The sequence below is a fragment of the Rana temporaria genome, chromosome 1 (assembly GCF_905171775.1).
Source record: "Rana temporaria chromosome 1, aRanTem1.1, whole genome shotgun sequence".
NCBI lineage: Eukaryota > Metazoa > Chordata > Amphibia > Anura > Ranidae > Rana > Rana temporaria.
The window spans coordinates 199896280-199913521 of NC_053489.1; the positions used below are offsets into that span (position 1 = coordinate 199896280).

At 44.5% G+C, this 17242-nt stretch overlaps 1 protein-coding gene across 5 annotated transcripts in view; it reads left to right on the top strand.

Moving 5' to 3' along the window:
* Positions 1 to 17242, top strand: part of ULK1 (unc-51 like autophagy activating kinase 1) — a 147027-nt gene that overhangs the window by 37553 nt on the left and 92232 nt on the right. For all 5 annotated transcript variants that reach the window (XM_040347658.1, XM_040347654.1, XM_040347665.1 and 2 more), the window contains exons 4-5: positions 10291 to 10323; positions 13222 to 13258. In XM_040347658.1, coding sequence (XP_040203592.1) covers positions 10291 to 10323; positions 13222 to 13258 — 70 coding nt within the window. The remainder of the gene's footprint in view (positions 1 to 10290; positions 10324 to 13221; positions 13259 to 17242) is intronic.

Below are 17242 nucleotides of genomic sequence, written 5' to 3' on the forward strand. Positions count from 1 at the left end.
AGGTCACAGGTTGCACTGACAGGACTCTAATCGCCTCAGTCTCCTGTCTGGGCTAAGCCTGGTTAATTAATTGGCTTCATTCTGCTTACTGAGAGGAGGCTAAATGGTTTGTGGTAAGTATCCCCTATCTCAGAGGAACGGGATTATCTTTAAATACTTTAATATATTAACACGTGTTCCGCTGCACAATGCAGTAAGTAGTTTGTGCTCAAAGGTTTGTGATATCCTTAGTGTATCAAAAGATGTTTTTTTTTTTTTTGTAAATAGTGTAGGGAAGGGTTAGAACCTCTGTTAGGTGTTTTTTTCTGTTTGTGACCCTGCTGGCAAGATTCACTGTTTGTGGCCCTTGTCACCAGTTGACAAGAGAAAATCCCAAATTTTAAAGTGGAGGTTCACCCTCAAATTTTTTTTTGACATCACACGGAGTCGCGCCATCCTACCAACAGAATGCCGGTGTTTTTTTATTTTTTCTCAGCACATACCTCTTAATCCCGATTTTCACCTCACGGCAATCCCGCGGGAGTGGGCATTCCCAAGCACTGCCTGTGATTGACAGGCTTCCGAGCGGCGCATACTGCGCGTCACAGGTTGCCGAAAATACCCGAACGTCGGTGCGGCTCTATACGGCGCCTGCGCACCGACGTTCGGGTTCTGTCGGCAACCTGTGACGCGCAGTATGCGCCGTTTGGAAGCCTGTCAATCACAGGCAGTGCTTGGGAATGCCCACTCCCGCGGGATTGCCGTGAGATGAAAATCGGGATTAAGAGGTATGTGCTGAGAAAAAATAAAAACCACCGCCATTCTGTCGGTAGGATGGCGCCAGTCTCCGTGTGATGTCAGAATTTTTTTTAAAGGGTGAACCTCCACTTTAAGTTACTGAAAGAGAAATGAATGACAAATCTTCCATTGGGAACAACAGTGGATGAAGGGATTTCAATCGGATTTGAAACCATTTGTTCTCACTTCCTGTTGTGTGTAAAGTACAGCAAGGAAAGTGTAAGTAAACCCCCCCCCCCCCCCCTATCGTTTTCAGCCAAGGAAGCTGCCATCTTGGCCTCTGTTTAACCTACAACTGCCATGATGCTGCACATGTGATCAGTTATGACACAAGCCATTGGATGGTTTGACAGTTTGGTTGAGAGCACAACCAATGGGAGTGTTATATTTCTGGCACGTGCCAGAAATAAAACTGTTTTATGGATAGGTTTACTTCCGCTTTAAGTCCCAAAGGAGACAGATAGCAAAACAGTTCCGATGGCAGTTTTGGCTCCGGGCAAAAATAAAAATCGTACATTTTGCAATATTTTCTTTTTTTCAACGGTGGGGTCTTCAAAAACATCTTCTTAACCTATCCATTGTTCTTGTGTCTCGTACTCACAATTACCTCTGTAAACGTTTTCTGGCCTGGGGACCTGGGCTTTTCCCCACTCATGATCTCTTTGGATACCTGTCCCCTCACTGCCCCCATGCCTCTGAAACTGATGTAAGAGGACCCTGCTGTTGGAAATGTCGCCACCACCACCAGTAGGAAGAAGGCCTCTGCAGGATGTAAACAGAGGAGCGAATAACTTGAGACATGGACATCACATGATCCTGCTGTCTTTAACCATCCCTTCCAGAATGGAAAGTAAAAAAGTTTTTTTTCCTTTTGGATACAATTGAATTTTATCCACTGACAGAGGCAATCGAATGTTTGGTCTTAATGTACCGTATTTATCGACGTATAATACGCACCCCAAGTTTAGGAGGGAATTTTAAGGAAAAAAACTTTTAGGAGGGAAGTTTAAAGCGGAGGTTCACCCAAAAGTGAACCTCCCCTTTTGGGAACCATCTCCCCCCTCCACTGTCACATTTGACACCTTTCAGGGGGGAGGGGGTGCAGATACCTGTATAAAACGGGTATTTGCACCACTTCCTGGTATAGACTCCCGCGGGAGTCCGGCCCCTCCGCATCACCCCCCGTTGTGTTCAGGGAAACACTCGGCTCCCAGAACACAACGGGGACCAGTGGGAACGGCATAGCACGACTCGCGCATGCGCAGTAGGGAACCGGGCAGTGAACCAACAGTGATTCACTTCCCGATTCCCTCACCGAGGATGGCGGCGGAAGCCGAAAGCCGAGCTACCGCGGATGGACATAACACAGGTCCAATTGCGGGTCTGGGCGTGACTGCGAGCGGAGCCGAGCCTAGCTAGGTACACAGTACACTCTGCTATGTGTATATCAGCGGCGCTCGCTCCCCTTCCCCTCACAGACAGCGGGGATCGGCGTATAACACGCACCCAGGATTTCCCTGTGATTTTTAAGGGGAAAAAAGTGCGTGTTATAAGCCGATAAATACGGTAATCTCTTCACAACCTTTTTTTTAAATTTACATATAAGAGAACGTATCAGGAGAGCATGTATGTCCATGCAGTGCAGGAAAATGTGTGATCTGAAATACTCCATCCAATTGCCCTGACAGTATTTTAACTAGGTGACGTAATGAAAATGTGAAATAAAATGATTTATTAACTAGCATACAGTCACAGGTTGAGCATCAATTATAAGGCAATCCATACACAAAGCAAGAACGTTTCAACAAAGTGCGAAAGGGGACCAGGCTTTACATCAAAACAAGCCATAAGTGGTTGTAGCTATCTGTCTGAGCCAGCCGTCAATGTACAATCCTGGAAATTGGGTCACAAAAGTTCATTGACTGTAAAGCTCTTCATTTTTTCAATAATAAAATGGTGGGAGGGGGATAGGTCTTCTCGAGGGGTGAGATCTCTACATAGAGGGTAAGGTTTGACCAAGATGGTGTTTTAAGAAAGAAATAGGAAAAACCAAGATGGGGGCGAGGGTATGAAATCCAAGAGGAATATCAAGAGCTTAACGAGACCTTTGGGAATGAGAAGGAGAGATCCACTGAGGGGTATAATGAGATATTGGCCTGAGGAGGGCGGATTAGAGTGGGTAAGGTAATGGCACTGAGGGGGAGGAGCGGAGGGAAGGTGCAGATAGAGGGGTATCATGTCTGTACAGCCAATAAGCTCTTACCTTCTTCTGAAAAGACAAAATGGAACCAATAGAACCATGTTTGGTTCACCTGTAGCTTTTTTGCGCTGCAGTAGCAAGTACTATTATTATACTTTTATAGCACATGCAATGCATTGTGTATGTTTGTAGCCATTCATTTTAAATATCCCCACAACACCCCTGTGCTACAACAGGCTGCATTGACAAAAAAAAAATGAAGGAATGTTTTTTTTTTCTATGTTGGGGCCTATTCAGAATAAATTGGGTAGTGGTAATGCTACGTGCTGCAACATACAATGAACATTACCTTGCTGCACCACTAATGTGGAGGGACTTTCAGAGAGCAATGATGATCTGCAAAGCTCAGTATCCTATACCAGCCAATCAGTGAAGGATGAATTCAGATTTTTTTTATTATATATTATTTTTTTGCTCGGTATTACATTTTCCTCTTTGTCTTATTGGGTACAATTATACACAGAATAGTCTTTTCCAATGCACAAGCTCTTTCATCACAATGTGTTTTTTTTTTTTTAGTGTGATAGAACACAAAATAAGCATCTCTGGAGTGTTTTATTTTTTTTGTCATTTTAATTTTCAGCCAAAATGCCCTTGGCAGGTACTTGTGTCCGTCTGTTTTCAGCACATTGACAGGGAAATGAGATGGAGAAATCTGACGGACCACACTTGTCCTAATAACGCCCCGCTCCTTTGTTTCTATTTAAATGGAAGAAAAGCTGGCCTGCATGTTCCTTACATAAGCAGATGGCCTGCAGTGGCCCTCTTATCTGCACAAGGCAGCTGGCTTCAGATCAGCTGGAGAGAGTAGGAGACCTTGTCTCCCCTGTTACCAGGCAGAATAGCCAAGGGAGCCTGTAAGAATGTGCCATGGGTCTGTTGTCACTGCTAACCTCTTGTTAATATTCAAAATGGGAATAGAGTCACTATCTATCCAGATTATCTGCTTTTTAAATACATCTGATAACTTTAATATATATATTTTAGTTGCAGTTGTCTGTCATGACTGCAATTCACACACTAACGTGATTAAGGATACAGTATATTATCTTTAATGTAAATTAAAAACCACAAAATCACAATATGTAGCCAGTTTACCTGTTGCTGTGCAATGGAAAAGCAGGTAATATACATTCCAGTAGCTGACATTACGTACTTTTGTATCTGTGTTCTGTCCCTCCCTTACATTATGCTCTTCACAACTTGGTAACAAAACAGTGAGGACCCTCAATTGCATCATAGGATCTGGTGGTGTATACTTTCCTGGTCCAGGGCAAGTAACTGAATATTGCAGAAAAAGACTGTAGATCATTTAAAATATTGCACTGAGGTTGAGATGCCTTTTTTACATAGGGTTTAGTAGGGCTTGATTTCTGTTGGCAGTAAAAGCACGTGAAGCCCACGTTCACATTGGGCAGAGTTGTCAAATTGTATGCCAAATCGTAGCTTATTGCGGGCAATGGCATTGTCTGAATTGGTGTGACGCCGATCTTGCGGCGCCACAGCGATTCCAAAAAGTAGTTTCTGCACTACTTTTGTGGAAGATTTCAATGGACATTTGTGCATGAACTCGCACAGATGTCTGTCAATTTGCCCCCAAAGTCAGACTGAAATTCCGGTTTGAAATTGTGCGAGCTCAGCTGAACTTGCACGATTTTTAAACCCGCCCTTAATGTGAACGAGGGCTAAGGGTCCATTCATACCAGGTGCAGTGGGGTTGCATTGGGCAGGTATTCCAGCACTGTCCTACGGCCCCCCCCCCCCAACAAGACAAGGCGAAATGACTTGTCTCCATTGTGGCCGGGTCACACCACAGCATCGTCGGCCGGACGTTTTAAAGTCGGGGGGGGGGGGGGGAGGATTGAACTGTGCAATGTGCCGGTATCCGTTGGTGTGTGAGCCCTAAAACAAGCTCTCAGGCCCCATACACACCATAGAATCTATCCGCAGATAAATCCCATCGAATGGGTTTCAGCGGATAGATTCTATGGTGTGTACACTCCGGCGGATCTTTATCCGCGGATATTTCCGAATTCCAGCAGATAGATATTTGTCGACATGCACAGAATATCTATCCGCTGGAATCGGATCCCACGGATGGATCCGCTGGTCTGTACAGACTCACCGGATCCATCCGTCCAAAGGGATTCCCCGCACGCGTCGTAATGATTCGACGCATGCGTGGAATTCCTTATATGACAGCGTCGCGCACGTCGCCACGTCATAATCGCGGCGACGGCGCGACACGTCATCGCCAGAGGATTTCCGCGCGGATTTCAATGCGATGGTGAGTACACTCCATCGCAGAGAAATCTGCGGAAATCTTTGAGAGGATTTATCCGTGGAAACGGTCCGCTGGACCATATCCGCGGATAAATGCTCCCGTGTGTATGGGGCCTCAATCTCCTCTATAGCTATAGGCATTGTGGCAAAATTAACATTCAGTTCCTAAAATTTCTACGAGAGCAGGCACTTGGCAGCCTGCCAACTGACTAAATCTTGACCTCCCAGAGTCTTGTGATTAACGAAGTGCTTTGAGAATGAAATACATCACAGAAGTCACTGACTTGTTTTAAGCTCTTTAACTGCTAGTTAAGATATAACTAAAGGCAAACTTTATTTTTATTTTTTTGTTTTGAATGGAGGGATTAGAATGCCTGTCAGTTTTTATCGCCGTCTGTGTCCTTGTTAGTGAGATTCACCTTCTATTTGTCTTGTTTACCTTTTGTCAGTAAAAGTAACAGAGCCCCACATTTTGGGTTGTCCCCAGAAAAGTAATTAAGGGGGAATCTTCCAATGGGGATACTAGTTCTGATGACCTGGGGACCCTCAAGGAATTTTCTTGATTTGCAGGGATTTTCTGAGTGAGTGAGTAACTCGTATAGCGCAACAAATGAGAACTTAATCGCCTCAAGGCGCTGGCTCTCACTTCCTGTTTAGTTATGGAACAGGAAGTGAAGGTAAATCCCCGCAATGGGACACAGATGGCAAGGGGAAAAAAAATCCAACACTGGATATAACCCTCACTTGCTCTATCCAAAATGGGGGGGGGGGGGTTGCCTATAGTTCTACTTTAAGAGTATGTAAGTACTTTAATATTCCTAATCTGAGGTTAAATTCCTAGTACATACCTTTTTTAATGACGTACATAAACTAATTTTAAGAAATTAGGGACTATGACAAGATCTATTAATTAGGAATGTACATGTAGAGTTTGTAGAACAGGAAATCTAAAGAGAAGTAACTGCCTGGAACAATATGATTGTTAAACAAGTGCTCTATTCTGTATAGTGGAGTACACCCAGCAAAAGAATTTAGGCGGTGTTGTCTTTGTATGTGTTGATATTCCTGTCTGCACTCTAATAAGATTTGTTAACAGTTCTTCCCAGGTTTTCACAAATCATGGTAAAGGCCAATGACAGTCACATTCCTCCTGCATTACACTGCAGGAAGATTAATGTTGCTCATAACAACCAATGGGACTTTTTTTTTAACATTTGCTGTTTTTTATAGAAGCTCTCACACATAGGTGTATTATACTGTGTTTTGGCTTTGACAGTGGCCAATTTTACAACAATGGGCCATTGGACGACTGAATGTTGGGAATGACCAGAGGGGAATTCAGTGCTCCTTGCTGTTAAGGCCAGTTATAGGCTGTGGCAGTTGCCCTTTGTTGGTACTGTTGGGAATTTAGTAAAGCCTGGTACACACGGGCGGAGTATCGACCGGTTCAACTGAAACTGGGTGACGTTTGGCCCGTTTGACCGACAACCGGTCCGACAGAAGCCAATGGCTGCGAGCGCTGGTGGTGTCTTCCGGCGGGGGGCAGTACCCGTATCAAAGCACAATACGCTGGGCTGAACATAAAACTTGTGTGTACCAGACATGAAGCTCTTGGGACACTTTTCTAGTAGTAGATTAAGATTCCTTTAGAACCACCTGTGCTCTATTCAGGCAAGCATTTGTCAGTTTTGGTAACAAAGCCAACACGAGCGTCAAATTCAGGTAGTTCTAACCACCTCCATGGTATCGACAAGTTTTTTTATTAAAAAAAATTACCACCAGTTTGCAGATTAAGAAACTGGCAGTAATTTAGGACCAGCCCTGAGCTGATGTATGAAGTGTAACGATCCGGGGTGATTAGTTCAGACTGTATTTTTAAGGGCGTAGCAGCCCAATTTTATTTAAATGAAACAAACTTCACAGAAAATCTTCTCTCGCAGGGGGTTCCACCATTATTTTAGAACAGAAAGCTTCAGCCTCCTGGCTCACTCTCACTTGGTCAAACTCCTTCCTGGAGCTTACTTGCTCAGCTTCGTGCTGCTTGGTGGTGGGCCACATCTGCCTCCTGCAGACACACATGCTCAGACTGAAACCTGTAGCCTTAGGCCCTTTTCACACGGGGCGGATCAGTTATGATCCGCCCGTGAACCTCTGCTTGCTCAGCAGGGATCTCTCTGTTGATCCCCGCTGAGCAGGGACCGCCCTGTCTTTTCTCCGCTCTCCCCTATGGGGGGATCGGATGAACACGGACCGTCTGTCCGAGTTCACCCGATACGCCAGACGGATGGAAAAGTAGGTTTTTTCTTCCTCACACTTTGGCGGATCGGAGCGGGTTGGATGTCAGCGGGCATGTCACCGCTAACATCCGCGGCTCCATAGAGGAGCACGGAGCGCCCGTTCAAGTCCGCCTAAAAAAAACTGACAGGCGGACCTGAACGGGCCGCCCGTGTGAATGAGCCCTAAGGTGGAGCTGTTCCCAAGTGTGAGCCCTGAGCTCTCTTCCTGAGAGGAATTTAAACCCAGCACACAGGTGTGCAATCATCATGCCTGTCTTTGCAAAAACCAGGCTGAGGCCGGGTTCACACTGATGCGATAAACGCTCCCACATTGGGAGCTCATGTCGCATGACGTGTAAAAATCAATGTTTCCCTATGGGAGCCATCTTAACTGGTCCCACACAAGTCGATCCGACTTTGAAAATGCTCCCTGCACTACTTTGGTCCAACTTTGATCCTACTTCAGTCCATTGAATATCACTGAAGTCGGATCAAAGTCGGATCACCATCTTGCATCCACGCCAAATTTAAAAATAAAACAGCATGGGTTCCCCCTCCAAGAGCATACCAGGCTCTTTGGTCTGGTATGGATTTTAAGGGGAACCCCCTAAGGTGTGGGGGTCCTCCCAAAATTCATACCAGACCCTTACCTGAGCACAGCCGAGCCGGTCAGGAAAGGGAGTGAGGACGAGCAAGCGCCCCCCTTCTGAACCGTACCAGGCCGCATGCCCTCAACATGGGGGGGGGGGGGGTGGTGGATGCTTTGGGGCAAGGGAGCCCTGAGCCCCCCCACCCTAAAGCACCTTGTCCCCATGTTGATGAGGACAAGGGCCTCTTCCCGACAACCCTAGCCATTGGTTGTCAGGGTCTGCGAGCGGGTGGGCTTATCGGGATCTGGGAGCCCCCTTTAATAGGGGGTTTCCCAGATCCCGGCCCCCCACCCTATATGAATGAGTATGGGGTACATGGTACCCTTACCCATTCACCTGGGGAAAAAAGTGTCAAAAGTTAAAACACACTACACAGGTTTTTAAAGTAAGTTTATTAGGCAGCTCCAGGGATCTATTCTGACTTTGGGGGTTTCTTCTGACTTCTCTGCGGTTTCCGAGCTCTCCAGTCCTACTCCTGCTGCCCAGGGTCTTCTGCCAGGTCTTCTCCGCTATCTTCTGCTCTTTTGCTAGCTCTTGCCCGGTCTTCGCTGTCATTTTCTTCACTCTGCTGTTCTTCTTATGTTGACTCGACGCTGTCTCCGGCTGTAATGCCGTACGTGCGGTGCACAACGATCTATATAGGCAAGGGGCGAGGTCACTGGGTGATGTCATACGGTGACCCCGCCCCTCACGACATCACGGCCTGAGGCATGATGGGGTGGTGAGGTCACCAGATGACATCACCCGTGACCCCTCCCCTTAACTATATAAGTTGTTGCGCACACGGCATTACAGCGGGAGAGAGCGCTGAGTCGACATCGGAAGAAGAGCAGAGAGAAGAAGATGACAGAAGACCGGGCAAGAGCTAGCAAAAGAGTGGGCAATAGAGCAGAAGATAGCGGAGGAGACCTGGCAGAATTCATCGGAGAACGCAGAGAAGTCGGAAGAGACCCCCGGAGCTGCCTAATAAATTACTTTTAAAAACCTGTGTTTTTTTTTTTATCCAGGTGAATGGGTAGGGGTCCTCATCAACATGGGGACAAGGTGTTTTTGGGTGGGGGGGGGGCGCAGGCCCCCCCCCCCATGTTGAGGGCATGCGGCCTGGTATGGTTCAGGAGGGGTGTGGGCGCTCGCTCATCCCCACCCCTTTCCTAAACGGCCGGGGTGCATGCTCGTTTTAAGGGTATAGTATGGATACTACGCCGTCCAAATCCTCTTGGAGGAGGAACTCATGCCGTGTTTTGTTTTTTTAATTTGGTGTGGAGTTCCCTCTCAAGATTCATACCAGACACAGTGCCTGGCATTGTTGGGGATCAAAGTCGGATCCCTGTTCATTGAAGTCGGACGCATGTCGGACTTCAAGTCGTAGGGCAAAGTCACATCCAAAGTAGTACGACTGTTGTCTCGTACCAGTGTGAACCCAGCCTAAAAGTGCTAATACACACAATAACCTGGGGTCGCCTCTACTTAAAGTGGGGCATGTCTTGTACGTGACCCTTTATAAATGTGCAGTTGGGTTGTGTTTGTTTTTTTTTTGTTTTTTTTATCCTTCATGAATTCCCCCAGTGGTCAATAATGAATGAAAGCAAACATTTGTCAGAATTAAGTTTTAATGTCATAAAATAAATACAGATATGCTGATAGTCCTTCAGCTATATTACCTTGTTGCCTTGCTTTAAATTGGATTGTGTGTCCACAACATTTTTAGCAAATTTGCTGTAATGGATGTATGTTCTTTAACATATGCCTGGGAGCTCAAAACCCTTAAACGTTGTCCCGTATTTAACTGTTAGTTATCTGATCTTGTGTTCCGTTAATGACAGGTGTAAATTTTCACTCCTTGTTTTGCATCTGATTTGCACTGAGCCTCTTAATAATACAAGTCTTTGTGTGATCTTCTAAATATAAGAAAAGTTCTTTGTGTGGTTGTATACAAGGAGCAGGTGCAGCCTTCCCTTATCCGTTGAGTGACACTGACACACTGCCAGTATTTACTGCCATTCATTGCCCTTTATTTATTTGTCTTTTTTGTATTTCTTTTCAGGAATTGGCCAGTTCCGTTTATCTGGTCATGGAGGTGAGTTTAATTTTTTTAATCATTAACAACTCTTTTATAAACATACATATGGTTTAAACGAACATCCAATTACAAAAAAAATAGTATTTTTTTTTTTTTTTTACTGCATATACAGTAGTAAGTGTTGAGGATTGGCATGAAGAGCTGTGGACAGATTGCAGAGTGTTTATATTGCTGCAGTAGTAGTAGAGGAATGGCTTGGCTCAGTTCTGCTTGCTGTTCCCCTTTTCATAGCTGTTTTAGTATAATACTATGAATTTCTTGCTGGCCCCACCACCTGCACCACCGTTCCTCACTCCATTGAATCTTCTGGGATCATCTAAGTTCCCCTTTTATCTTTGATGCTCTTTCCATAAGCTGCTACATCACTACAATACACTATAGCAATGTAGTGGATAGAAATAAATGGCACTGGAGAAAGACGGTAATCAAAGGCAATAGAGAGACCCCCCCCCCCCCCCCATATAGAGCAAAGTTGAAAAAACTCAGTGGCCCAGATTCAGGTAGAATTGCGCATAATTTACGGAGGGCTACGCTGCCCTTGATTCACGAAGCAGAAGCTCTGTAAATTGCGCGGGCGCGCCCGCACAATGCCCGGCGCAAGAGCACGCAATTTAAATGATCCCGTAGGGGGCGGGAATCATTTAAATTAGGCGCGTTCCCTCGCCGATCGTAGATCGCATGCTCCGTCGGGAAACTTTCCCGACATGCATTGCGGCAAATGACGTCGCAAGGACATCATTTGCTTCAAAGTGAACGTGAATGGCGTCCAGCACCATTCACGATTCACTTACGCAAAGTACGTAAAATTCAAATTTTGCGATGCGGAAACGACGGGTATACGTAACATGGGCTGCCCCTGCTAATAGCAGGGGCAGCCTTGCGCGAAAACCGCCGTACGTAAATTGCGTACGCAGGGCTCGGCCACGTTGTGAATCGGTGTTAGTATGCAATTTGCATACTATACACTGAGCACTGAGCGGCCACCGCAAGAATGCAGCCTAAGATATGCGGGCATAAGAGCCTTATGCCGCGCAGATCTTAGGCTGCAGTCGGCGTAACAAGGTTCCTGAATCAGGAGCACTCGTTACGCAGGGGCAAGTAAGCAATTGCGCTGTGTAACCTATGGTTACACAGGCGCAATTGCTTCTTGAATCTACCCCAGTGAATATACAACATTTTATTAAATTGAGGTGATTTTACATACTGCACTTAGTATGGCGCCCCCTTGTGTGTTAATTTAATATAGTGATGTAGTGACTTGCAGAACCTCAGTGGGTTAGAATGGAGGACCACTCCAGAATTTTGCCAGATGCAGAATATTTTTCAGCCAGCTCTGCATGAGGGTAAAGATCAGCAGAGTAGATGACAGGACATGTAAGCATTAACCCATTGTCTTACAGACTGGTCTTATGTAAAAAAAATAAAAAAAATGAATCTACAGACCGAGTTGCTTTAAAGTGACCGTGTCATTACAGAAAGTTTGTTCAGGCAATGTATACCTGTAAAAGAGTGGGCATGTTTAAGTTCTGCTCTTCCACCATACCCCCCTCCGCCACATTTTGGATTATTTTTATTTTTTGGGGGAGCGGGTAACTAGTGTTGACAGGCTCCTACTTCTGATTGGATCGCCTAGACCATCATAGCGGAAGTTCTCCACCCCCGTCCCCCCTCGATTTTTCCTTTAATCAGCAGATGCATCCAATTACTGTATTTATTGGTGTATAACACTCACTTTTTTACCCTGAAAATAGAGGGTAAACTGCGTGTTATACGCAGGGAGCTGTGGAAAGTTTTTTTTTTTTTTTTTGTGAAACTTCCCTGTAAAAGTTAGGGTGCGCGTTCTACGCCTGTGCGTACTATACGGCAGTAAATACGGTAGTTGCATCCACTGATCAGTGTATTCTTGACAAGGGTGGTTGCCACTTTTGGAATACAATGTCCCAACAGAGAGGGATTCCTCCATTCACCGCATTTGAGTGGCTGAAAGTGGAGTTCCACCCATTTAAGTCAGCAGCTACAAAAAGTGTAGCTGCTGACATTTAATATTTGGACACCCGCCTGTCCCACGGTCCAGCGATGCGGGTGCATGAAGGCCTGTCCTCTCCACGGCGCCGGAATTCTAACTGTGGGCACCCGGCTGTGGCTTCACAGCCAGGCATGCACTGCGCACGCGCTGTGACTGACCGGGCAATCTTCTGGGACCTGTGACGTGTCCCAGAAGATTGCAGGGAGGGAGGGGGGAGAGGTGGTCTTCTTTCCGGTGCCAGGGGAGGAAGTGGGACCTGGATACCTCTAATACAGGGTACCCGCCAAATGTGGCATGTCAGGGAGTCACCAACACTTAAAGCGTAAGTTCCATTTTTGGGTGGAACTCCGCATTAAAGAACCTCCATATATATATATATTTTTTTTTTTTTTTTTTACAACTCGCTAGTTACCCCTGCTCATTTCCACATCATGTCTCGCTCTGGAAGGGAGTCCTCCCTTTTTGTTTGTGTTTTCTCAGCTAGTGCTGGCTGGGCAGCCTAGGACTGGTGGGTCAAGCTTCAGTCATTAAACTTATAAACTACAAAGTGGAAATTCTGTTTTTAGTGTTGTTTAAAAGCAAGGTATAAACTAACCAATAGCACAATTTAATAATTATCCCTTAGCAAGCTGTACAAATCTATATGTATGTGTATGTGTATGTGTATGTGTGTGTGTGTGTATGTATGTATGTATGTATATGTGTATGTATGTATGTATGTATATGTATATATATATATATATATATATATATATATATATATATATATATATATATATATATATATATATATATAGTGTGTGTGTGACTATGTATTATATATAATAATTTGTATAGGCTTTTTTAACTTCTTCTGTTCTACTTTTTAGTATTGCAATGGCGGAGACCTGGCTGATTACCTCCACAGTAAGTAGTAGTAGTGTTTTTTTTTTTTTTTGTTTTTTTTTGTGACAGTTTTTAATAACTGTTCTGAAAACCACCTCAGAGACCTAAAACCTAAAGAAAGCAGGGTTGTGAAGAAAGAAAGTAGATGAATTGAAAGAGTGAACCATTTATTTATTACAGACTTGTTCCAGCATGTTTTGTAGAAGTAATAAAAGATCACATAGTGAATAACATGCCCACCACAGGCTTAGATCCGGTAATGATATACTTTGGCATTTAGCGGGTGGGATCGTTGACATTTCTTTTTTTTCCTAAACAAAAAGAAGTATTACAGTTTTTGTGTTTTTGTGTGTGTGTGTGTTTTTTATTATGTGACTGAAAGCTGCCTTGGGTGTTTCATGCTTGGCTTGTGTATTATGTTGGAATAAAAATAAGACATGTCATGTAATTCATTATGGAAATTTGTGTCTAGTCTGACAAAATGTTTTATAGACAAAATGCATGTTTTGCTTATGTCTGCAGTACCTTAGATAACTCACTACGGTACATGAGTGCCTATCACTGTCATAGAGCTGTAGCTTTATTGGGGCAGTAGTGGAAATACAGTTCATTTAGATGTAACATTTTGGAGTATATCCTCATATATCTTAATGTGTTGAATGGAAATGAATAATAAAAAAACAAACAACAGAATAGACAATTGAAATTGTGAAAATGATTTAATGTTTATTCACAGGACCTGGGCTGCAAAAGTTGCTATAATGGTTTAGGAGTCTTGGGAATTAACTCATTTAGGAAGGCTTATTGTGAGGATCCAGAGTCCTTTAAATGATAACAAAACACGAAAACAAAGATGTCAAATATTGCATCTTACTAGTCCTCCACTGTGGTGGCTGCATTTTATTTTTATTTTTTGTAAAGCAAGGGACGGCAAGTACATTAAATAGCTGTTGGTTTTGCTAGAAATGCAGTGCTCTTATGCGGACCAGATCTGGTTTTGTCTGATCTGTCTGTCAATCCCCTGCTTAGCTGAGCGGAACAGGCAGATGGCAGGTCTGTGTCCATACCGCTTATGCACAGCCGACACGGACCCAGCCTGCTCTGCTCTATGGGCAGTCAGATATTAACTGTCTGGCTGTCCATTTACACCCGACTGCCCTCTGATCCAATCCGGCCAGATGGAGGAGAACCAATCCTTTGTTCATCTGTTTTTGCTGGATCGGATTGGAGGTAGGCGCTCGATTGAGGAGCCTGGAGGGTCTGATCGCGTCCGCCTGAAAAACGGTCCGGTGGACCCGATTGGACCGCTCTTGTGAAAGGGGCCTTATACATGCTTATCTTTGTTCTGTAAACTCCTAATCTCTGCATCCCTAATATAATGGAGATGGACAAAGGCAGACATGAAATCCAGCCTGGGTGGCAGCCATGGCTCCCCTTAATCCCCGGAGAAGGGAGTTTAGACAAAAAAAAAAGTCGTTCTCAGGATTACCAGGTGAAAATAAAGGGAAAAAAGCCTAAAATAACCTAATGCAAGTACCAAATCTAAAGTCTGGCAAGCAGAGAGCAGGGGGTTGAGGGGCAGAGGACACACATAGTCTGGCTTGGGAGCAGGCCCATACGTCTGCCCCATAGCAAGTGGCTTTCTATGGGAGCAGACACAGAAGAGGAGGAGCCGCCTAAATTGTCAGTGGAGGACCCCAGAAGAGGAGGTTCAGGGTCTTTAAAGTATAACCTAAATGCAAAACGTTTCTGAATTTTTGAACAGAGTGGAGAGGGGTTAGAATGCCTGCCATGTTTGTATTGCTGCCTGCATCCCTCGCACTCTATTTGTCCTGTTTGCCTTTATGATCAAAAGTGATGGTAAAAGAAAATCCCATATTTTTGGTTTGTCCCCAGAAAAGTAAAGAAAGTATTTTTCAATGGGGTCATTCGTTCTGGTGATTCTGATGACAACCAGGGGATTTCCTCACTTTGGAAGGATTTCCTATAACTTCCTGTTTGGCTATAGGACAGAAGGTGAAGGAAAATCTGCCCAATGGGACACAGATGGCAAAATAACTGGCAGGGGCTATAACCCTCCCTTACTCTATCCAAAATGAAAAAGTCTTGAATTTAGTTCTACTTTACATGCCCAATGGGAGCAGGATTGCGTATCTAGGTCTAGCCTAGGACGGTTTTCCAAGAATGTATGGAGTGAACAAGAGAGATACTTTACAATCACTCAGTTTTCTGAGTTTGTCTTTTTAACGATCAGAGTGCTTCAAAGTTGTTGCCCATTATGAATAAAATTCTAGATGTTGGTGAATAAATGTTCAGCTTTTGTGGGCAGTTTAAGTGACACTAAAGTCTTCATGTTTGTTATTTTTAACCCCCCCAAAAAAAGTCATACTTGCCTGCTCTGTGCAGTGGTTTTGTACAGAGCAGCCTAGATCCTACTCTTCTGGGGTCCCTTGCCGGCGCTCCTGACCCCCTCCAGCCGAGTGCCCCCACAGCCACAAGCAAGCAGCTTGCTGTGGGGGCACCCAATCCCCTGCTCTGTGTCCATTCAGACACGGAGCTGCGGTTTGGCCCTGCCCTCTTTCTCCTCATTGGCTTACTGACTTTGACAGCAGAGGGAGCCTATGGCACCCGCTGCTCGGTCTCAGCCAATCAGGAGGGCGAGTCCCAGACTGCCGAGTCTCGCATGCAACATTGCTGGATCTAGATGGGGCTCGGGTAAGTCTTAGGGGCTTTGTAAGTCTTAGGGGGCTGCTTCACATTGAAGGTTTTTTTCTTTTCATGCATAGAATGCATGAAGATAAAAAACCTAAATGTTTGATCTTGGTTAAGGTGCTGTGTCGAGATCTGTATTCTGAATGACAGATAATGAAGAATGAACAGTTAAATTGTATCTAGCCGTTCCTTTCTAGGATCTCTGGGAATGCGTTGACCTCTGTTGCTCCAGAAATGTGGCTTTGGTGAGGGATTTCATAACTTGCCATGTCAGACAAGCATCATGTTTGTTTTAATTTCCTAATCCAGATCTTGGGATATTACTGTATGTCAGGCCTTGGGGGTGACCTGGCTAGACCACATGTGCTGACCCCGTGTGCCAGGGAGATAAAGGGGAAAAACAAACTGTCCCATTCCTGGGAGAATGGTTTGGTCACAGCTTCATTCCACAGAAATAAACAAAAGGGATATAGTCACTTCCCAGCACAGTGTCTTGGGAGCAGATAAACTTCTTTATTACTCAATACCGTGAAGAGCAAAGAGGAGTACTTGACTTGTTAATACCCCAAGGACCTCTCTTAATGAATGTACATATTACTTGGAGTTGACATGCTGTAGTCTGGAAGGATGCTTTTATTATTTCCTTCTAGTAGTGTTTATGATTTTACATACTTACTTAAAGAAAACCTGTAGTAAGAAAGTATGTGTCCTGCTAGGGCCAGATTTTAACCCTGGGGGGCCCCTCATACAAAGTTGATTTACATTCTCAATGACACACTCACATTTTTAAAATGTATGACATAACGTCATGTGTGCACACACACGCATGTCAAAGAGCTCTGTGTGGTGCACTTGAGCTGCCAAAATTTAAAAACGATGCAATATAAAAGTCCAGAGTAAAAACTTTTACAGATACATTACCTCACAAGACACCTATAATAAAATAAAGTGTGTTTTTATCATTGTATATTTTATTATTAATTTTTTCTTTTTCTTTTTTTATATATAATCTCTAATATATAAATAAAGTGCGGTGCCCTTCTGTCGAGGTTTAGGGCAGTTGCACCTATTTCCCCCTTTTATAAATCCGGAACTGCATTCTGCCATTGCGGACTCCTCCTGAAAATGCTAGTTCCATGGCTGTTTTGTTGATCCTTTGGCTCTAGTACTGTTATGACCTAACTCTGCTTTCTTCATCTGCTGACTTGATTTAGGTCAGTGTATCAAAGTTAATGGCAGCCTTCCAATGTCTGCCTATACAGGTTTCTTCTCATCATTTTTTGGGAATTCTGC